This window comes from Talpa europaea (genome assembly GCF_964194135.1).
Source record: "Talpa europaea genome assembly, chromosome: 8".
Lineage (NCBI taxonomy): Eukaryota > Metazoa > Chordata > Mammalia > Eulipotyphla > Talpidae > Talpa > Talpa europaea.
Window position 1 is genome coordinate 96,177,489 of NC_140075.1, and position 18,891 is coordinate 96,196,379.

At 44.3% G+C, this 18,891-nt stretch overlaps 1 protein-coding gene across 1 annotated transcript in view; it reads left to right on the plus strand.

Moving 5' to 3' along the window:
- Positions 1-4,003, plus strand: part of EXD2 (exonuclease 3'-5' domain containing 2) — a gene marked incomplete at both ends in the record, with an annotated part of 29,170 nt that extends 25,167 nt beyond the window's left edge. The window contains one exon of the mRNA XM_084239628.1: positions 3,787-4,003. Coding sequence (XP_084095754.1) covers positions 3,787-4,003 — 217 coding nt within the window. The remainder of the gene's footprint in view (positions 1-3,786) is intronic.
- Positions 4,004-18,891: the final 14,888 nt, after the last annotated feature.

Consider the following 18,891-nt stretch of genomic DNA (forward strand, 5'->3'; position numbering starts at 1 on the left):
TGTTACTATTTAAATTACTTTTCTCTTTTTCCTTCCTTGCCTTCTACCCCCTTCCCCATGAGTACATAGTCGAATTCATGTGACTTTATTCAGTGTTCCCAAAGGAGAAGTTTGTGGTCCTGAGTAATGAGGGGCACAGGGCTCAAATGATTAAAACTCTAGGCTACCTGCTATAGTTTGCTTCCCAATGGTCACTTTTTAAAATAGTTAGGGGTTGAAATAATTGAACTCAGAAGTTTGAAACTGATAGTGATGCTGGTTGCCCATTCTTTTTGCCATCAGCAAGCCAAAAACCTAATTATAACTTATTTATTGATCATATATTTAGACACCCTAATCCATTTAACCAAATGAATAGCCTTTACATAAATTACCTTAATTATTTATTACAATCCTGAGGTAAAATTTAAATTTCTTGTTGGTACTGCTAACATTATATCTTGCATTTTAAAAACATTTCAAAGTTTAAAAAAATTAGTGAATTTTAGCCTTATAACTATAGTGCAAGGATGTAGAACAGATGTTATTTTTCAAGTTTTATACTAGCTTCCCTGAGATTAAAGCTAAGTAACTTGCCAAAGTCATATTAGAAATTAATGACACTGGCTTCTTTAACCAATTCCCAAATGTGTTTCCTAAAACAGCTAAATTTCCCCTTTCAGCCACAGACCTTTCTTACAAATTCATCTTGTCCACTTGGATAGAAGGGTGCTGGGCTTGGTTCTAGGACTGACAACAGCTGTTTCAGGAAAGATAAGCAAGTTAGCATACTTGTGAGCTAAATAACAAAAATCTGCAAATACCCAGAGGGTGCTAGCACTGCTAGGTTGGTGGAGGTCTTGGAGGAAGATTTAGAGTGGGGTGTGGATGCAGGGAGAGGAATGGTTTCCTCAGGTCAAGGACATTTCCTGAGAGAAGTAGTCCTTATTCACAGGCAGCAAGAACATTATTTGATATTACTAGCAGGCGGACTAAGGGGTTACCTGGGACCCCCCCCCCAAACCTACCTGCTCTAAATGGTTCTGCCATCTACCACATAAAGCCAAACATACTTGTAGGGGCAGGACTGGACCACAGTGCAGGTTTTCTGATTCCATGCAGACCGGGTAAAGGAGGAGTCGGAGTCCTCCATGGTTTTTTGCAGGTCTTTTATTGGGGTTCACCAGGCATATGGCAGGCAGGGGTGCTGGGGGGCCGGGAGGCTGGCAGTCCTCCCAGCCCCCAGCAAATCTTCACTCTATCTGGGCTCTCCGGTGATCTCTGCTTCTGCTTCTGCTTCTTTGCTTCTCTCTCGGCTTCTCTTTCGGCTTCTGCTGGGCTTCTGCTGCTGCTGGCGTCCCCGTGACGCCGCCCTTAAAAGCACAGTCTTAGCCCAGGTGAATCCCATCTACCTATGCCCACACCCTATTCCAGGTGCCCGCCGTCAGGCATGCATTCAGGACAAGGATCCATCATCTATCCTGATGGCAGGAGGGCAGAAAAGCCTGACATTTTCTTTACCCTACAATACTCTTAGTGCATAAGACCTTCAATAGAAAAGAACTTTAATAGAACTAGTGTGCAATAGAGAGAAGAGAAGAGAAAGAATATAGTTTCCCAATAGAGCACCCAATTACCCATCTCCCCATGGAAAATGTCCCACCAAACAGGCTTGGCCCAAAGTAGGGCCTCTGAGGCCAAAAGCTTGCCACAAGTCTGAGGCACCTTCTGGTGGGGAATCTTAGGAAAGGGGCAGAAGGGGTCAGGGAAGTCTAGAAGGAAAAAGAGCAAAATCAAAATACAAGTCAATATAAGGCTGCCAATGTCACTCACCTTCCCCACAGGTCTCTCACCCACGTCTCTTCCAAGTGTCTCTTTCCATGCCCCGCCAAGTCCCTGGTACAAGGCCAAGAAGCAAGCTCGGCTGCTTCTTCACGTCTCTGCTCCATGTTCCTTCTCCAAGTCCTCTTCCAGTCTTCTGTCCCAAGTCCTTTTTGTTAATTTCTTTTTTTCATTTTCATTTCTTTTTATTAATCTTAAAATTTTTTTTACATCATTGTTCATTTTTAAACAATATTTGCTTCCCCCCACCCCCTCAGGTGTAGTCCTCATAGTTTCCTTCCCCAATGCACCCGTGCACCATCACCTCAGTCCTCTGTGCTCCTCCCTTTCTCCCTCTGATCCCTCTCCCTCCTCCTCCCCTGCAGGATGTCTCTGATTTATAATTGTCTGTTTTTGCTTTGTTCTGTTTTGTACTGTTATTTTTTTACACTGATGTCTTATTTGGTTCCCCTATATTCCTGCTATAAGTGAGACCATCCAATATTTTTCTTTTTCCTTCTGGCTTATTTCACTGAGCATAATCCCTTCTAGATCCATCCACATTGCTGCAAATGGCCTGATTTTATCTTTAACTTCCCCTCACTGCTCTCCACCCTTCCTTAGGTAGGCCAGGTGTAAGGGCAGGACTGGCCACAGTGCAGGTTTTCTGATCCCATGCAGACCGGGTAAAGGAGGAGTCAGAGTCCTCAGTAGTTTTGCAGGTTTTTTATTGGGGTTCACCAGGCATATGGCAGGCAGGGGTGCTGGCTGGGGGGCTGGGAGGCTGGCAGGCCTCCCAGCCCCCAGCAAGTCTTCACTCTATCTGGGCTCTCTAGCGTTCGTTCTGCTGCTTCTCGGCTTCTCTTTCGGCTTCTGCTTTGGCTTCTACTGCTGCTGCTGGCGTCCCCGTGACGCTGCCCTTAAAAGCACAGTCTTAGCTCAGCTGAATCCCATCTACCTATGCCCACACCCTACTCCAGGTGCCCGCCATCAGGCATGCATTCAGGACAAGGATCCATCATCTATCCTGATGGCGGAAGGGCAGAAAAGCCTGATATTTTCTTTACCCTACACCAGGGAACCCCAGTCCTTCCCTTTTTATGGGGATTACACTATTACAGTATCACAAAAGTGTTTAAGTGCTCTTTGCTTAGTTAGGAAAGAGGCAGGATTCCTTTTCTCATTAAACAACATCAGCTACACGTGTGAGCAACCATTGTAGCATTTCATGGTGACTGAAGCATTTTTCATGGATGCAGTTTGGCATTCTTTTTATGAGAAAGAAAGCACTAAAGAAATCTACCTTCCTGCATTTTTACACTCAGGTATTGCATTGTTTCAAGAAACAGGAACATGTGGGCTGATATATTGAGTATATGGTTGTAGGGTAAGGTAAAAAGTATCAGGCTTTTCTGCCCTCCCACCATTAGGATAGATGATGGAACCCTGTGGTCCTGAATGCATGCCTGATGGCGGGCACCTGGAGTAGGGTGTGGGCATATGTAGATGGGACTCACCTGGGCTAAGACTGGGCTTTTAAGGGCGGCATCACGGGCACACCAGCAGAAGCCGAGAAAGAAGCAGAAGCAGAAAACTTGCACTGTGTCCTTCCTGCCCTTACAATGGTTCAGAACGAGTAACTTAAAACAAGAGTGAGCTGGTCACTGAGTAACTCTAATGTAAATAAAAGACCAACATTTTTCACCCACTATCAGCCTGACAGTAGGGGCCCCTCTAGTAAGGGCTGAGCTTAATGGCTTTCCCATAAGTGTAGCTCAGAACCTTGGATTGTGTGCAGTATGTCCAAACTTTTTTAAAAGGGGCAGATATGGGAAAGATGTTCTGAAAACTTAACCAACCTTTTAAGAGTCTAAACAACTTCTCCATGTATCCCTGTGGAAGCCCCTGGGCCAGTACCATTGGAGCCACCTGTGATACCCTCCTGTGCGGTTTCCCTCAGACCCTTTGTACTTTGTGTCTTGACAGGATCTCCAATGAAAACTACATTCCTCATGGGCTCAAGGTGGTGCAGTGCCACACACATGGTGGGCTGCGCTCCCTCATGTACCTGGAAAGCCTCTGGCGTCAGCACTTCCTGGACTCCATGCAGCCCAAGTACCTGCCTCAGCAATGGTCAGTGGACCATAACCATCAGAAGCTCCTCCGGAAATATGGGGAAGACCTTCCCATCAAGCTGTCATGATCGCAGCTTCCCTCCCAGGTTAGGACAGCTGGGAAGCTGGAGCCAAGATAAAAGTCTTTTCTCCATTTAAATAATCTTGTTAATTGTCGAAGCCAGGGTGACAAGACTGAGCACTAACCCATACTGATCCCAAGATTCTTCTGGTGGAGCAAGGCTATTACTGTTTTAAAGGGAGCTTATGATTTTGAGTTTTATTTGGGCAAGGAGAGAATTCTTTTCCCTCCCTCCCTCTTAAATTTTGTGGACAGCGGGAGCCTTGTTATTTGCTTTCCCTGTGCAGACAACAAATGAAGGGTTCTTCCTGAATTGATTTGTCAAGATTCAGGTTTTTAATACATTTCTTTCCTCTTCAGTATGTTGGCTTATTTTAAACAGGAGCAGTCGAGTATTTCAATCCCTTCAGCTTAGGAGGGGGAAAAAATTGCTTCTTGAGGTTGGAGAGGTGAACAAGCAGTCAGATTAATTTTCCCAGTTCAGCCAGATAACTGTAAATTCTTTGGCTAATGGCTTCTTCACAACTCACCTAATTGGGATTCTTCCCATCTGGGTCACTTCAATGTATTTCACATGCTTGAAAATGCTCTCCTTTACAGGTCCGGGACCAAAGCAACAACTTCCTGCCATATGTTTGCACCTTAAAGTCCTAACAGGAGGGCCCTTTTCTGGAAATAGACCTTCATCCTGGGTGGGGCAGAGAAAGCCTAAGTAAGCACCATCTCCCAAAATAACAATAATTTGCTCAGCTTCTCCCTTCATGCTGTTTATTGTCTGTTCGTTGGGATCCTCCTGCCCAGAACTGCAAGATTTTTAGCTCAAGCCCTTTCAAGAGGAAGGTTATCTTTTCTCAGAATCAGTATCAGGTCTCTTCAGTGTTCTGTGTTCCATCAGAGTTGCAATACTGACCTCTTTTAAATGCTTAATTCTATCCCAGAGCCATTTGATCAATTGTAATGTGAGGATTTCTCCATCTCCTCTCATGCCTAGTACATTGAAATTAATGAACACATTTAGATGTTCCAAGTAGTGGTGTCCCGCCTTTCAAAAGAGGAGGACACCACTTTCAGTGTAAAATCAACTTATTAGTGACTGGTGTTTTTTCTAAAGTATTAGGAAAACTTTCTACTTTTCAAGATCTTAACAAGTTTAGAGAAATTTTATGGCCATCCAAAAAGAGCTCTGTTTTGGAATTGTGCCCAAGTTAGTGATAGTTGCTCTAACCTTGATCAATAAAACTTCTAAGCACAAAGTTCACTAATTGTAAATGTAAAATTTTTTTTCTTCATAATTTAATCAAATCAATAAATATTCCCAGGGAGGAGATATTTATCCTACAGGTCCCTGCCTTATGGCGGTACTGGTATGTATGTGTGGATCTACCACACCCACAACTTACCCTTGGCCCCTCAACACAACACACATGCATGATCTGCATTTTATTCCCATGTCACTTAATTCCCACTTATCTTCATTCGGGCACCTTTGGGATCTAAACTAAAAACCCTTGAAAACAAATAGTACCAGGTACTATTCAAGGTAGTAGGTTATTATGGGCATATGCCTCTATGGGAGTGCTGCAGGGAGCTAGGGGCTGGATGGGCGGGCGAGGTAATAGTGAAACTCACCACAAGATGGCACTCAGATTTTGGTTTATATTCATTCTTGAGAAATATGGGTCATTTATACGTGGTTACTGAAAATAATGATTTGTGTTTCAAAATTTGCATAGCTAATTTTGAGTCATTTTTGTTAGCATTACAAGAAAAACTTATTTGAAACAAAGGATTAGGGCTCGTTCTTTTACCTTGTAATCCTCTAAGAGGTGGGAGACACAGCTGGGGGTGTGGTTACTGTGGAGAAGGAATCTGTTCTTGAGTAGAGCTTCCTGCAAAGCTCAGTAGCAGAGCCAGCAGCCAGGCTGGAAGAATCTAGAGTGTGGCACACCAGACTTCTCTTCCTTTTCAGGAGAGAGTTACTCTGTAGATTTCAAATCTTTTTGTTCTGGGTCAGCCTTGGTCTTCAGCAACTTTTCCCTAAGACTGACAATTACTATCTCAAATGAATTATGTTAGGGCAGGAATATTATAAAACAAATCTTTTTTTTTCTGATATGAAAGTCATGTATACTTACTAGAAATGAGTCTAAAGAAAGAATAAAAATCATGTGTCTTCCCTTTATTTAAAACAGCTAACCTTTGCTGGCATGTTTATGAATTTCTTTTCAGTATTTAAAAATGCATTTAATACATGTAATATTTAAACACAATTGAGAGTCATATGTACCTACTTCTTGGTATCCTAATTTTTCCCCTCTTATTTAACATGGCATTGCAAGTAATTTTCTGTGTCTTTAAATCTTTGAAAGTAGATTTCTAGTGGCTTTATCTTACCTATCCCACACTGTTGGACCTTTTGGTTGTTTCTAATCCTTTGTCAATGTCAGAAATGCTGTGATAAACTTTCTGGCATATAAATCTTTGACTGTCTCTTTGATTATTTCTTTAGGATAGATTCCTAGAAATTGGATTTGAGGAGGGGGACTCACTTTACTGGAGTGAGTGCAAATTGATTTCATCTTTTAGCCTAATGTCAAGGGAGCTCTTTTCTTTAACCCTTTCTCTGTGTCCCTGTGCATTAGCTGAGCTTCCTTATGAGTAGCATGGGTGGGGTGGGGGCAGTGTCATAGCAGGGGCCTCTCTAAAGCTGCCCTATCATTATTTTTGCAGCCTTAGGGCCTTTTCTCTGCTTCCCTGCTGTCTTCTATCCTTTATACCCTCATTTCCCCATTGCTGTCAATGTGTTCTGGAAGCTCTTTATTTTAAAATAAAAATGTGAAAAGATTTTAATTAAGAATAATGTTTTTATTTTAGAGTAAAAGTTATAGACAGATTTGACAGATTTTTTTTTTTCTGATTGGTGAGCAATTAGTGCTTTGTCATTGTATAGTGAACATGTATGTATGGCATAATATTCAGGGATTTGTAGCCTCTTAAAAGTGCAACCATAAGTGACTTACTCTTATCCATGTCATGGATGGAGATCAGTTGGAAGAAAATGTGTTGTGTTAAAATAAAGACATTTTTATTTCTACTTTTAGACTCTTAGGAACCCATTAGGCAGAAAAAGCATTTGCTCAGCTTCTTATCCTTCCTGTTACTTTGGTGCCCTAATATTTGACTATAATTTCTTAATTTACCTTATTTTCTGAGTTTTTCTTTCATTCACTCATTTATTCTTCTGTTTTTCCCCTTCACTATATCTCACCCTCATATCTCACCACTATATCTCACCCTCACTTTTTTCTTACAAAGGAGATAATTTCTTGATTTGTTGGTTTACTTATTAGTACGTATTCTTTCTAGTCTTTTGTCTTTTTTGTTGTTGAGATGGCCACTTTCAGTGTACCTTAATCCCTCAGGTATATAGTGAAAATCATTTTTTCTTGCATGAGATAAGCTAAAAGAGGGCATGAGTCTTATTATGATTAACTTTTGATTTGAATAATAAAATAAATACATAGTACCCCAAATAGTTTTGTTTTGTAATTCAGGTATACTTTTTAGATTTTTCTCAAGTTGCCCCCTCATGCTGGAACCTAATATCGTCTACTTGTTCCCAGTCCTGGAACAGTTTCTCATCAGGTGGTAAAGCAGGGCTGACACACAGCCAGACAGCCCACATGTTCAAAAGTACCTACCCACCAGCCTGCTACGAGGTGTGTTAGCCACTCCCTGTGCTGGAAGCACCAAGGTTCTTCCATGGAAGCACCAAGGTTCTTCCATAAATGCCTTCCCCTGTTATTTGGGAAGGCAGAACCAAATAATCGGTTTCCTTGTAGCCAACATTGTCTGTAGCCAACTCTGGCTGGAGGTGCCTAGACAATGGGGAACTGCAGCAAATGGGTAATCATTGGGAGGACTCATTCAAGAACTCATTCAAGAACTCATCAAGGGTTCTTGATGAACTCAATCAAGAACTCATTCCTTTGCATAGAAATAGGAAATGTTCACATAGGACCTTGTCCACATATCCTGCCTTGTACCATCTCTGTTCTCAGGAAGTACCTAATTCCTCAGGCATATAAGTGAGAATCAGGTTGAATGAAGATAGTTAAACTCACGCCCTCCAGACTGAACCTGAAGCATTTGCCCTCCTTTCAATTTCCTTGTTATTAATTTTCCTCTCGTTAACTGGGTAGCCTGTTGTCTTTCTGTGAGAGTGAGCTTCAAAAGCTGTTGGGTTTAGAGTCAGTTGTACTGTAACCATGACGTGTGATCCAGAATATTCTTGAGTTGAGGAGACTACTTATTTTCTATTCCTGCTTCCCAAAGCTCTCCCTCCCCAGGTAGCAACATACTTGAGCAGAGCTGGGATTCTGAGTACTCAGGTCTTCAAGGCATCTGCTAAGTCCTGGATAAGAATCAGAAATTTGAACTTCATAAGTAGCAGGACTGAAAAGAAATAAGAGATTGAGATGTGGTAGTTTTAAAAAGGTATGTTTGTTTAGCTGGTGGAGGTGATGGGGGTACAGTGTACATGGACTTAACTGTACACTTTTCATTTTCCCATACTTAATTTTGTCATGGTTGGAGGATCAGAGAAGTGGGCTGGTGACTTGGGTTCTAGTTCTGGCCACTTTGGATCAGTTACTTTTTTCTGGACTCCTTTCTGGGCCTATAAAATTAGCAGCTTGAGGGCCTTCCCTGGTGGTGCAGCAGTTGAGCGCTGGGTGAGGGTCCCACCAAAAAAAAAAAAAAAAAAAGCTTGAATTAGATATGCTATAGGGGCCCTCCTTGCTGTTGCATTCTGTAATACATCCCACTGTCTCTTTATATGGAATGTTCCCTTGGGTGCTGTGTACCTTCTGCTTCATTGCACACTCCCATCCTGCTCCAGCCCTAGGAGTGGAGACTGTGTAGAAAGAAGCAGAATGGAAGAAGTAGAATGCCGGGCCTCCCCTGGTGGCGCAGGCGGTTGAGTGCTGTGCTGTGAAGCTGTCCACAACCTCTGCAGCAATCCTGGCCAGCCGGTGAGGGCCCTCGTGGCACAGCAGACCTCTCCTGTCACTCCCGCTGCTCCCCTCAGCAGTGTATTTCATCAGTCTGCCTGTTCTGTTCCCCTCTCTGTCTCTGGTGAATCCTCTCACCCTCCTGTGAATCTGGCCTGTACCCTGGTTCTTGTATAAATAGATGAGTAAATCTTTAAAAAAAAAAAAGAAAGAAGTAGAATGCCACACTATGGCCTGATTGACTAGGCAGAAGCCTGCTGTTGCCATCTGGTGCTCCTCCTGGGGTCAAAATACTCTTCTTAGCAGAGATGTACTGTATATGGCCTTGGGGAACTCACACTTACCTAGTTCACTATTTAACTATACAGAGTGAGGGGAAATCTTTATATTCAGCTACATTGCCAGTGTTGTAAGGTTTAATAAGAGGTAAGAGGAGTAGAAATGAAGTGACTTTGCCTAGTGTTGTAGATGAGACGATATTGGAAAAAAAAGAGTGAGCATTTCTCATTTTTAGGAAAGAAGAAATTGAGACTATACTATATAGAGAGAATTGAGCAGAATTAGCTACTTTAAAAGGAAAACATAATTTAAAAATATTCTTTTTTATGTATGTCATTATGACTACCTAGGAAAATTTGAGAGGTCCACAGTGATGACAGTTGGCGCTCATCTCTGAGTCCTAAGCCATCGCTAACTCACAGCAGAACTGGAAAGTCTCTGGGGCCTGCTCTTGTATAACCCTGACTTGCCATAGATTTTTAACCTGCTTACCAGCCAGCTAGAGGGATGTGTGAAATATAAAGTTTGTATTTTATAAGCTGCTGAAAAACTGTTCTCCCTACACATATCCATTCCTTATGACCTGGCAGAAAATACATTTTTGAGTCCATCCTTGTGCTTAGTTTCAGTTCCCAAAAGAGTGTATTGGCTTTTCTTTGTGTGGCAGAGATTTGTACCAAGTTATGCAAAACTTGAAGCTTTTTTCCCAATAATCACCTAGACATAGACATGAGCCCTGTTTTCTACTAAATTGGGGTGATGTTATTTTTGTTATTGTTCCATAAAAAGTGACCACATAATCAGAAGGGAGGTTGAAGTATATTTCTCTTCTTTCTCCCAGACAACTTCAACTTTATCTAAAATTCTGACATCTTTTATATACTATAAAGCCAGCCAGAGCCTCACTTAGCTGGCTTGGTTTCTTTTTAATCAAGATATGTATGTTTGGCCCTGGAGGTTTAGTAGGCCTGAGCTGTAGCACATATGGCTTCCTCTGATTTCTTGGATACAATGAGCAGGACTCAAGTTGGCTCAGAAAAGGAACAGAAGATGACTTGGGGTTAGTTTTTCTTTTTAAATGTTATACAAGTGCACAACAATTGGCTGCCATCCCCTCTCAAACCATCAGCAGAGCTTGACCTTGGCCAAGATTTTGCCTCATCCTCTCGGCATTTCAGCATGGAGTTGCGTTTCAGCCATGGAATGCTTAACCAAAAGCACATGCTGTAGTGTTGGTTTCCAAAGAGTAAGTTTTTGCAAAAAGTCCGCATCATGTTCCTTTCTCAAAACAACAGCTTTCTCTGAAACCACCAACCCAATGGTGACTGGCTTTTTGACTTATTGACATACAATGGCTGGGAATCTTTTTGTTCTTAATAATTCTTTGTTGAAGTGCAGTATCGTGAGATCTTAAGAGTGCAGTTTGTGAACTGTGACCTGTGTACACCTGTTTAACCATTAGAGACATTTTAAATTAGATGTTTAGTACATGAAACATCTATGTTGGTGATGTGTAGCTTGGGGTTAGAAGGCAGAGTGAGCAAATTACTCTAAGAAAGCAAATTCAGATCAATATATGATGACGATTTGCTGATCTCTGTCCAGTTTGTCCTTTTGCCACAGCTAGTGAACTTGGTTACTGTGAAGCTTCATGATGTTTGTTTTTAATAAGTTGCTTCTAAAAATAGGTACTATATGTACATAGTATAAAAACTTTCTTTCAGTGTATAATGAAAAAGTGCTCTCTTCAGTGCTTTCCCTCCTTGAAGGCAGTCAGTTACTAGTGCATTGCAAATCCTTCAGAAAAAGAGGATTTTTGCTTGTTTGGTTTGTCTTTGGTTGTTAATCAAGAATGTTTCTCTGCCCTTCTCTTCATACTCCTGGCTGTAGGCTAGGGCATATATGTAGAAATGGGGAGCATGCATTCTGAGTAGGATTAATCCTATTTTCCTGTATTGGCAAGTTCACCCTCTTTATCTGTCATCTGTCTTGAAAGTCCTTTTTCTCACAGAACTGACCAGGAGTTGATAATTGGTGAAACTGGGGTTTTTTATATTAGGTTCATTGCTTTTTTAAGTATGTGTTTGAAAATATCCATTAAAATGTTTTTTTAGAAACACATACCTCTTTAGCAGTAGCTTCTGAATTACACCTATCTTCTTAAGTTGTTTTATTTTTTAAGTAATGCATAATTGCAACCTAAAGCAAACTATAGGTGGAACTTTAATCAGCCTTACCACCACTGCCACAGCCATTCAAACCAGACATTCAAACTTCCAAAGTCCAAACATGAACTAGGATGATTATTCACCTTCACAAACTACCCTTCTCTTTAAACATAAGGTTGACCTCAGATTTATTATGAAAAGCCAGACTCTCTGGCAGGTGAAATTTGATTTGTACACTAAGTTTTTTAAGAATATAAATTTCATGTAGATCAGAGGACTTATATTCAACCTTTAACAGTATTTTATACAGCTTATGGGCTTAAAAGCCTGGGAAGGAAGAATCTATTCCCTACCCTCAGTGGGAGGGAAAACAAAACTTGTATGGGTGGTGTTCCTTGGCCTCTTCTAGCCCTAGCCATGTGTCGTACTCTGTGGCAAGTGGATGAGAAGTCAGATCTCTCAAGTGTAGAGCTTCACAAATATATGCCAGGGAAAAGAGGAAGGCTCTTGGTGTTTTCCAATTCAAGGCCCATATGGTTTCCCTAGGGCCATTTTATCCATGCTGTCCTTTCCTACTTTATTTTCTGTCTTGCTGTAATCGAATCACCCAAGGCCTCTCCAATCATCATTAAGAGTATTCCCACTGGTCACGGAGCTCCCTTCGAGCATCCTTTTAGAGCAGCTGTCACATTTGAGTGACATCTGCTTTCTGAGAAGCTTGGAGACAGAATGAAGGAGGTCATTGAGTCTTTCCCAGCAATCTTTGGGGCTGCAATCAATATGCTATGAGTTTAGTGGCTTGGCAGCTTGTGTGAGGGGGGTAGGTGGGGGGGTCATTCCCAGATGGGGCAGGGAGATTCATGGTCTCAGCCTTGTCTGTGGCCCGTGCAGGGTCCTAATGCTGGACTGGTTCCCTCTAAGCCTTTGGCTTCAGTCTTTTCTGGGCAGGGAAACAGAACGAGGCAGAATGCCTGGTGTGTTTTAAATAGATTCTGCTTGCTGCAGCCAATAAGTCCAACAGCTTGGAAGGTGAGTGACCCTTCCTGAGAGATTTATGTTGCACCATTCCTCCAGCCCCTCACATACTGACCACTGCAGCCCCTCCCGCTCCTCCTCTCTGACCTGACTCCACTAACACTCGTGTCCTCTCGCTGCTCTCTGGATGGTTTCTCTCCAGGCTTTTCTGGTTTTAGTATTTATTACCCTTTTATTGGTTTTCACTCGCTGCTTTTTTCCTTCCCTGAAGCTGTTTTTCCTCATGCTCAGTATCTTTTCATCTCTTGGAGTCTGTTCGTGTTCACTCTACCAAGTGCACATCTCCATCTGCTGCTCCTTGTCCGGCTCTGTCACGGCTTCTCAATTGTCCTCTTTCCTCCACCTTCCTGTGACCTGCAGGGGTACAGCTCACCCCCACCTGGGCCTGGTTGATCCTGGAAGGAAGCAGGGTGCAGGGAATGTGAGAGGAGAGCGGAGGAACCTACCTTGAGCCATCCCAGCTGTGATAGGTGACCGCTCCGGCTGGGAAATGGACCTCAGAGATGGCAGCTGTTTCTGGGCAGGGTGGCAGTGCACAGGTCAGCCAGAGGAGGAGTCAGAGGGGTGGAGGGAGGTTGGAGATGCAGAAATGGACAGCACCTATCCAAGGTGGTCATCAGAAAAGGGGGTAGAAGAGGAAATCCACATGGAGGTTAGATGTCACGGGGGAGCTGGAACAGGGGGAGAAAACCAGAGGCATGTAACCCCACCTGCGATGCTACAGCCCTCCCCTGACAAGTGGAGGCAAGCAAAGGGGCAGTAGAGTCAGGAGTAAAGGGAGCCTAGAAGACTTCTCTCCCTCCTCATTTCAGGCCCTTTTGTTATTTCTTCTTTCATGTTCCTGTATTCATGTTGTATTTGCAGCAAAAAGCAAACAAAAAAGACTGTCCTTGAAAGGGAGTGGTAAGGTCAGGAGCATTTAAGACCCAATACACTTCTTTCTTTGCTACAATTCTTAGTCTCCTTTGCTTATCCGCTGTTGGAGCTACGAGAGCCATCCCATCACAGGAACGCCTTGAATGGGGTCCCTAGCATAGCTTGATATCCTGGCAGGAGTGCAGGCAGCAAGGGCAGCCAGAACTCCACTAGGCTCCTGGGCTCCCTCTGTCTGTCCCCTGCCTCCTACCCCCAGCAGAGCTATCAGCCAGCCCTGTTTGGAGGACTGGGTTGGTCTTAGGCATGGCCTGAGCTGAGGGGTGGCTTCTAGCATGTAATGCCAACCCTGTCATGGGCTCCTGTCCCCCTAGGACCTGAGCCTACAGTTGAAGGAAGGGAAAACAAAACTTTTCTCTTTCTTAAAAAATTGTTTAAATGAAGAGGTAATAAATGCATGTGGTGAAAAATTAAAAGGGAACAAAAGAATATGCAATTAAAAGTCTCCCACTCCTGCTCTCCTCCAGTTCCCCTCCCCAGAGATATTTCTAGATGCACCAATTGCTTGTGCATTCTTCTAGTTTCTCCTTTTCAGGTCTGCTATAATCCAGAAGTGTCCAGATTCTTGGTCAAATGATAATAAATAAAATTGTATCTCAGTTTATTGCTAGTAATTCTTGCTGGGGCAGGGAATGGTTTAAAATATTAAAATAAGTTAATATTATCCTAAAATGCTAGCACTAGAAAGGGCCTTTGTACCAAAAAGCCCCTCATTTTAAACATGAGACAACAGTTTCAGAGGAGTGACTATTTCAGGGTCACCAAGCAGCTAATGGCACACCTGGCCCTGAAGCCCGGGTTTCCCATGTCTTAATTGTCATAGTTGCCCAAGCACGTACTAAGTGCTCCATCTTTAGGTCGTGGTCCCAAAATGAGAGGAAAGAAACATGAAGAAATATGAAAGCACTGGATGTGAATTTAGAAGTATTCTCCAATGGATGCAAATTTAGGGGAAGATACTAGCAATTCCAGAAAAAGCCTGAACTCAAATTGCAGTTGAAAACCAGCACACGCACATGCTGTACACAGAGACACCCAGACATGCAGGAGGAAGACAGCAGTGGGTAAAGACTAGAAGCCATGAGAGGTGGCACAGCGCCCCCTCTGCTGAAATGCCTGCACCCCTCAAGCCTCCTGTCATGGAGCTAGAGGCAGAGGCAGATACTTTTTTTTGTTGGGCAGGGAGGAGAAACGCCAGCCTAGATGGGTGTGAGAGGACAACTTGTGCGTGGATGCAGGGCAGGAGCACCAAGGGAGAGCAGAAGGTGTGCCAGCCATGCCACCACGGAGCTCTGCTCCACTGGCTCTATGAGCACTGATAGCCCAACTGTTTACACCACCTACCAGAAGGAAATTCCCCAAGATTTTTATGCTGGCAAAATGGAGGATAATTTAAAAAATTTTTCTGCTTTGGTATCGGCTCCAGACACTAGACAAAATTTCAGTGTCCACGTTAGATTGATGAGCTTTTGATGGCTTCAGAGGGTGGCTTCAGTGAGAGGGGACATGTATGACTATAAACACTGGCTGTAAAATCCTCCAATTGCTTTGAAATGGTAAATTTCCAGGCAATGAGAGTCTGATGTTATACGCCTCCTGCATCAACAGCTTTTTTCTTCCTGTTCAATTATTTTGGCTGGAAAGGGAGTGGAAATTACACTTCAAAATATATCAATGGGTATTTGAAGCCTTGCTGAAAGCTTCAAAATATATGCCAATCCTGGGAACATTCTCTGCGTTTCCACTTCCCAGTTTCTCAAGGAAAATGGAGGTTTCAATCAGAGCTAGGCACCATTAGACTGAAGGATTTGCCGGACAGGATCATGTCACTTCTCAATTTCAGATTCTCTCTGGTCTCCTTGCTTGCCCTCTTTTTAAGCCAAATTTTGGTCCAGCCCTTGGCCTAGCAGTCCATCCTAATATGTACCAGATGATGAAGTCCTTGGTAGAAGAGTATTCTAAGACCCTGAATCAGGGTATCTGATCTAGGCCAAAAAACAATGCACACTATGGATCCAGAAGCCCTACTCTGCGATGCACTTGACCTCACTCCCCTCCCTGGGTGCTGGGGTCCATCATGAATACCCACCCAGCAATGTTTTTGCCCCAGTTGTGTTTCTGGTTTTCTCATCACCAGACTGGCCTCCACTCGCTCCCCGAGCACCAGATCTGGATTTATAGCTAGGTTTCTCGATGGACCACAGAGAACTCAAGTTCAGTTGAACATACCTCCTAAATCTACTCCTCCTCGATTCCCCAACACAAGAAATTTACATGTTATTCTCTCATCTCCACCTCTTACTGGTCACTAAATCCTTGGCGTCTACTCTCTTCCCTGCTCCAATGTTTCTGCCCCAATCCAGACACATGGCATTGCTTGCCTAGACTATGAAAATATCTTGTGATCCTGTGCTACTCGTTTCCAACTTCCTACCTAAAATATTTAACTTGATCATGAAATCCCGGATGGTTCTCCATTGCTTTCCAGAATAAGTCCAAACTTCTTAGGAAGACATAGAAGACGTCTGCCAACTGGCCCAGGCCCATTCCTCTAACCTCATGACCATCAGCACCCTCTACCCAATACACATCGTGCCAGCCACCATTTCCTGTGCTCCTATACACTTCCACATCTTACTGTCCTTTGCACCTTTCTTTTTCCAGAGTGCCTGGTTACACCTCGCACCCACTTATCCTCAAGACTCAGCTCTCAGATGACTTCTTGTGACGAAGCCCCCTTCGTGCTTCTCTGGAGCTCAGTTACATCAGCGTGTAACCGCTTATATGTATTTCCCTATTATCGGTTACTGGACTCAGGAGCTGGGATGCGGTATTGCTCATTTTTATCTCTGGAACCTAGCAGTGCCTTGCATGGTAGGTGTTCAAGAAGAAAAGGAAATGAAAGGACTGGAAATGCTACTCCAATGGGCAAACAATGGGCTGAGTGGGCTGGTGGCATTTTCATGGGACAGAATGAGGAACAGCAGCAGCCTGCCACCCTAGATTTTATTCATTCATGTACTCACTGCACAGATATCAGTGGGTGCTGTCATAATGCCCAGCACCATGCTGGAAACTGATACACAAAATAAGACAGCCAGTCCCTGCTCAGAGACACTCCCATTCAAGGGCAAGAGATGGGCATGTGGCTGGCACTGGCCAGGCATTTTGAGGCATCTGGGTTGCTCCGAGGACCCTTGCCACTCGGCTCTGCAGAGGCCATGGAGAAGGGGAGGGACAAAGGAAAAGATGGTGAAGATGGGCAGATCAGCGAGGCCTCTGAAAGGGCTCTGCCTCCATGACAATTCTGTTGACCAGTGGGCTCCGTGAATGTATTTCCTTTGTAGGAATTCCTCGCTGTGGAGAAAAAGCATTTGACACATGACTAATTAGTCCTCAGCCTTGGCAATCCTACCCGCAAATGCAACAGCTGGGTCATTTCATGGTCAGGCCTAATCGTAGTTCCTGCAGTTACCCACCGAGACAGGGTCATCCCTCCCCTGACTTCTGATGGAACCTCAGAAAACTTTCTCATCCTGGGGCAGCAGGGTGTGGGGACGGAGCCAGCTGCTCCTGAGGAAGCACCGTTAGGGAACCTAGGTTACTCACTGCTCTGGCCGCACTGACGCTAGAAGGGTCACGCCCCGCCTGTAGGTCCAGTAGCTGTCATCTGGGCGGGTGATAAATGCATGATTCCTTCTCTCCCCCTTTCTCCTTCCATCAATAAGTACTAATGAACATGGACCGTGTGCTTCTATATGCCAAGCACTGCTCTCAGCACTGGGGGAATGGGTTCAAAACACACAAGGGGCCTCCCCGGTGGCACAGCGGGTGAGCGCTGGGTTGTGAAGCTGCCCGCAGCCTCTGCAGCGCCGGTTCGATCCCCGGCTGCTCCCCGGCCACCAGAGGAGGGTCCCACATGGCAGGCGCAGACCTCTCCTGCCGCCCGCTGCTCCCCTCAGCAGTGTACTTCAGTCCTTCTGCCTGCTCTGCTCCCCGCTCTGGCTCTGGTGAATTCTCTCACCCTCCCGCGCTTCTGACTGTACCCAGTGCTTGTATTAAAAAAAAATAGTTAAAAAAAAAAATGTGACTATTAAAATATCCTTTAAAAAAAAAAACAAAAACAAAATACACAAGAACCCCTGCCCTCACAGAGCTTGCTCTCCAGTGGCAGAAGCTGATAGAAAAGCCTATGGCCATCAAATAGAATGACGACTGGTAAGAAGATTCTTTGAGTTCCTTTCAAAGAGCCAGGTCCTCTCCTTGATCTGTAATGGTTTATAGAAACTTCTAAATAACTTTTCCTTAGATACACTGGTGTGTTAGTGCAGTCAGCTAGCAGTGGGTAGCACATGTGCCCCTTGATGGCTGGGTGACCCTTGCAAACCTCAGTCTCTTCATCTGTGAAATGGAGGTGCTCATGCCTTCCTCACAGGGTCATTGTATTCTGAGGTGGTGGTTGGGCACAGTGCCTGTTGTACAGTAACATGTTCTGCTCACCATGCCCGCCTCTTTTCCTACTTATAGCACACCTGGGTCTAGTGAGTCCCCCACAGAACCTACACACAAGGCAAGAACCAGGTATCAAGGGTAATGAATATGCCACGAGGAATGGACACCCAACAGAAGCCGGGGCTTTGCACCCCGCCTCTCCCTCGCCCTGCCTCTCGACTGCTACCTCTGGAAGAGGTAGTCAACCCCAGTGGCTGAAGAGGCTTGCCTGGGGTCTATTCTTCACAGTACTGGTGAGCGATCCCTGCCTGTGGCCCGGGCAGGCCCTTCGGGAATGTCTTTCACCCCCGCAGCCAGCAGCAGTGCCTATGAGAGTGGGCCCCTAGCATGGTGATCAGGCACTGGATTTTACAGGCTTTATTTCATTCTATTTTTCCAACAACGCTTCAAGTTCAGTGTTATCAACGCCCTATCTTACAGTGGAGGAAACTCAGGCTAAGAATTTGCCCCAGTCACTTCCTTAATATGTGACAGAACCGTTTGAATTCAGGTTGTCCAACTCCGGAGCTGTGGTCTTACTCTGAGCTATGCTCTTTCTCCTCTCTGTCATCTACCTGCCCTCAAAACCCCACATCACATGCGCAGAAGCAGAGGCTTCTTCTGGCTTTGGGGAGCCCTAGGGGCACATGGACACTTTGCTAGCTTACCTGACTGCTGGTTTCAACAGCTTTAAAAGAGACAAGGAGTCGCTGAGAACAATGCCACAATGGAGAAGATACCCAAAGAATTGGAAATCCACAGTGGCACAATTGGAGGCACCCCACTGGTCATCTCTCTGCATCCTGCCTTTTACAGAGGAGAAAACAGGCCCAGTCAGGGGAGTGGGGTCTCTGCAGACAGCACTCCTGACTGCCCTGCAGACTGTCCATTGGTCTCAGATGCCCTGCACCCAGATACTGGCATTGAAAATGGACTTAAACTCAGCCCCTCCACTTACCAGCTGTCCATATACCTCT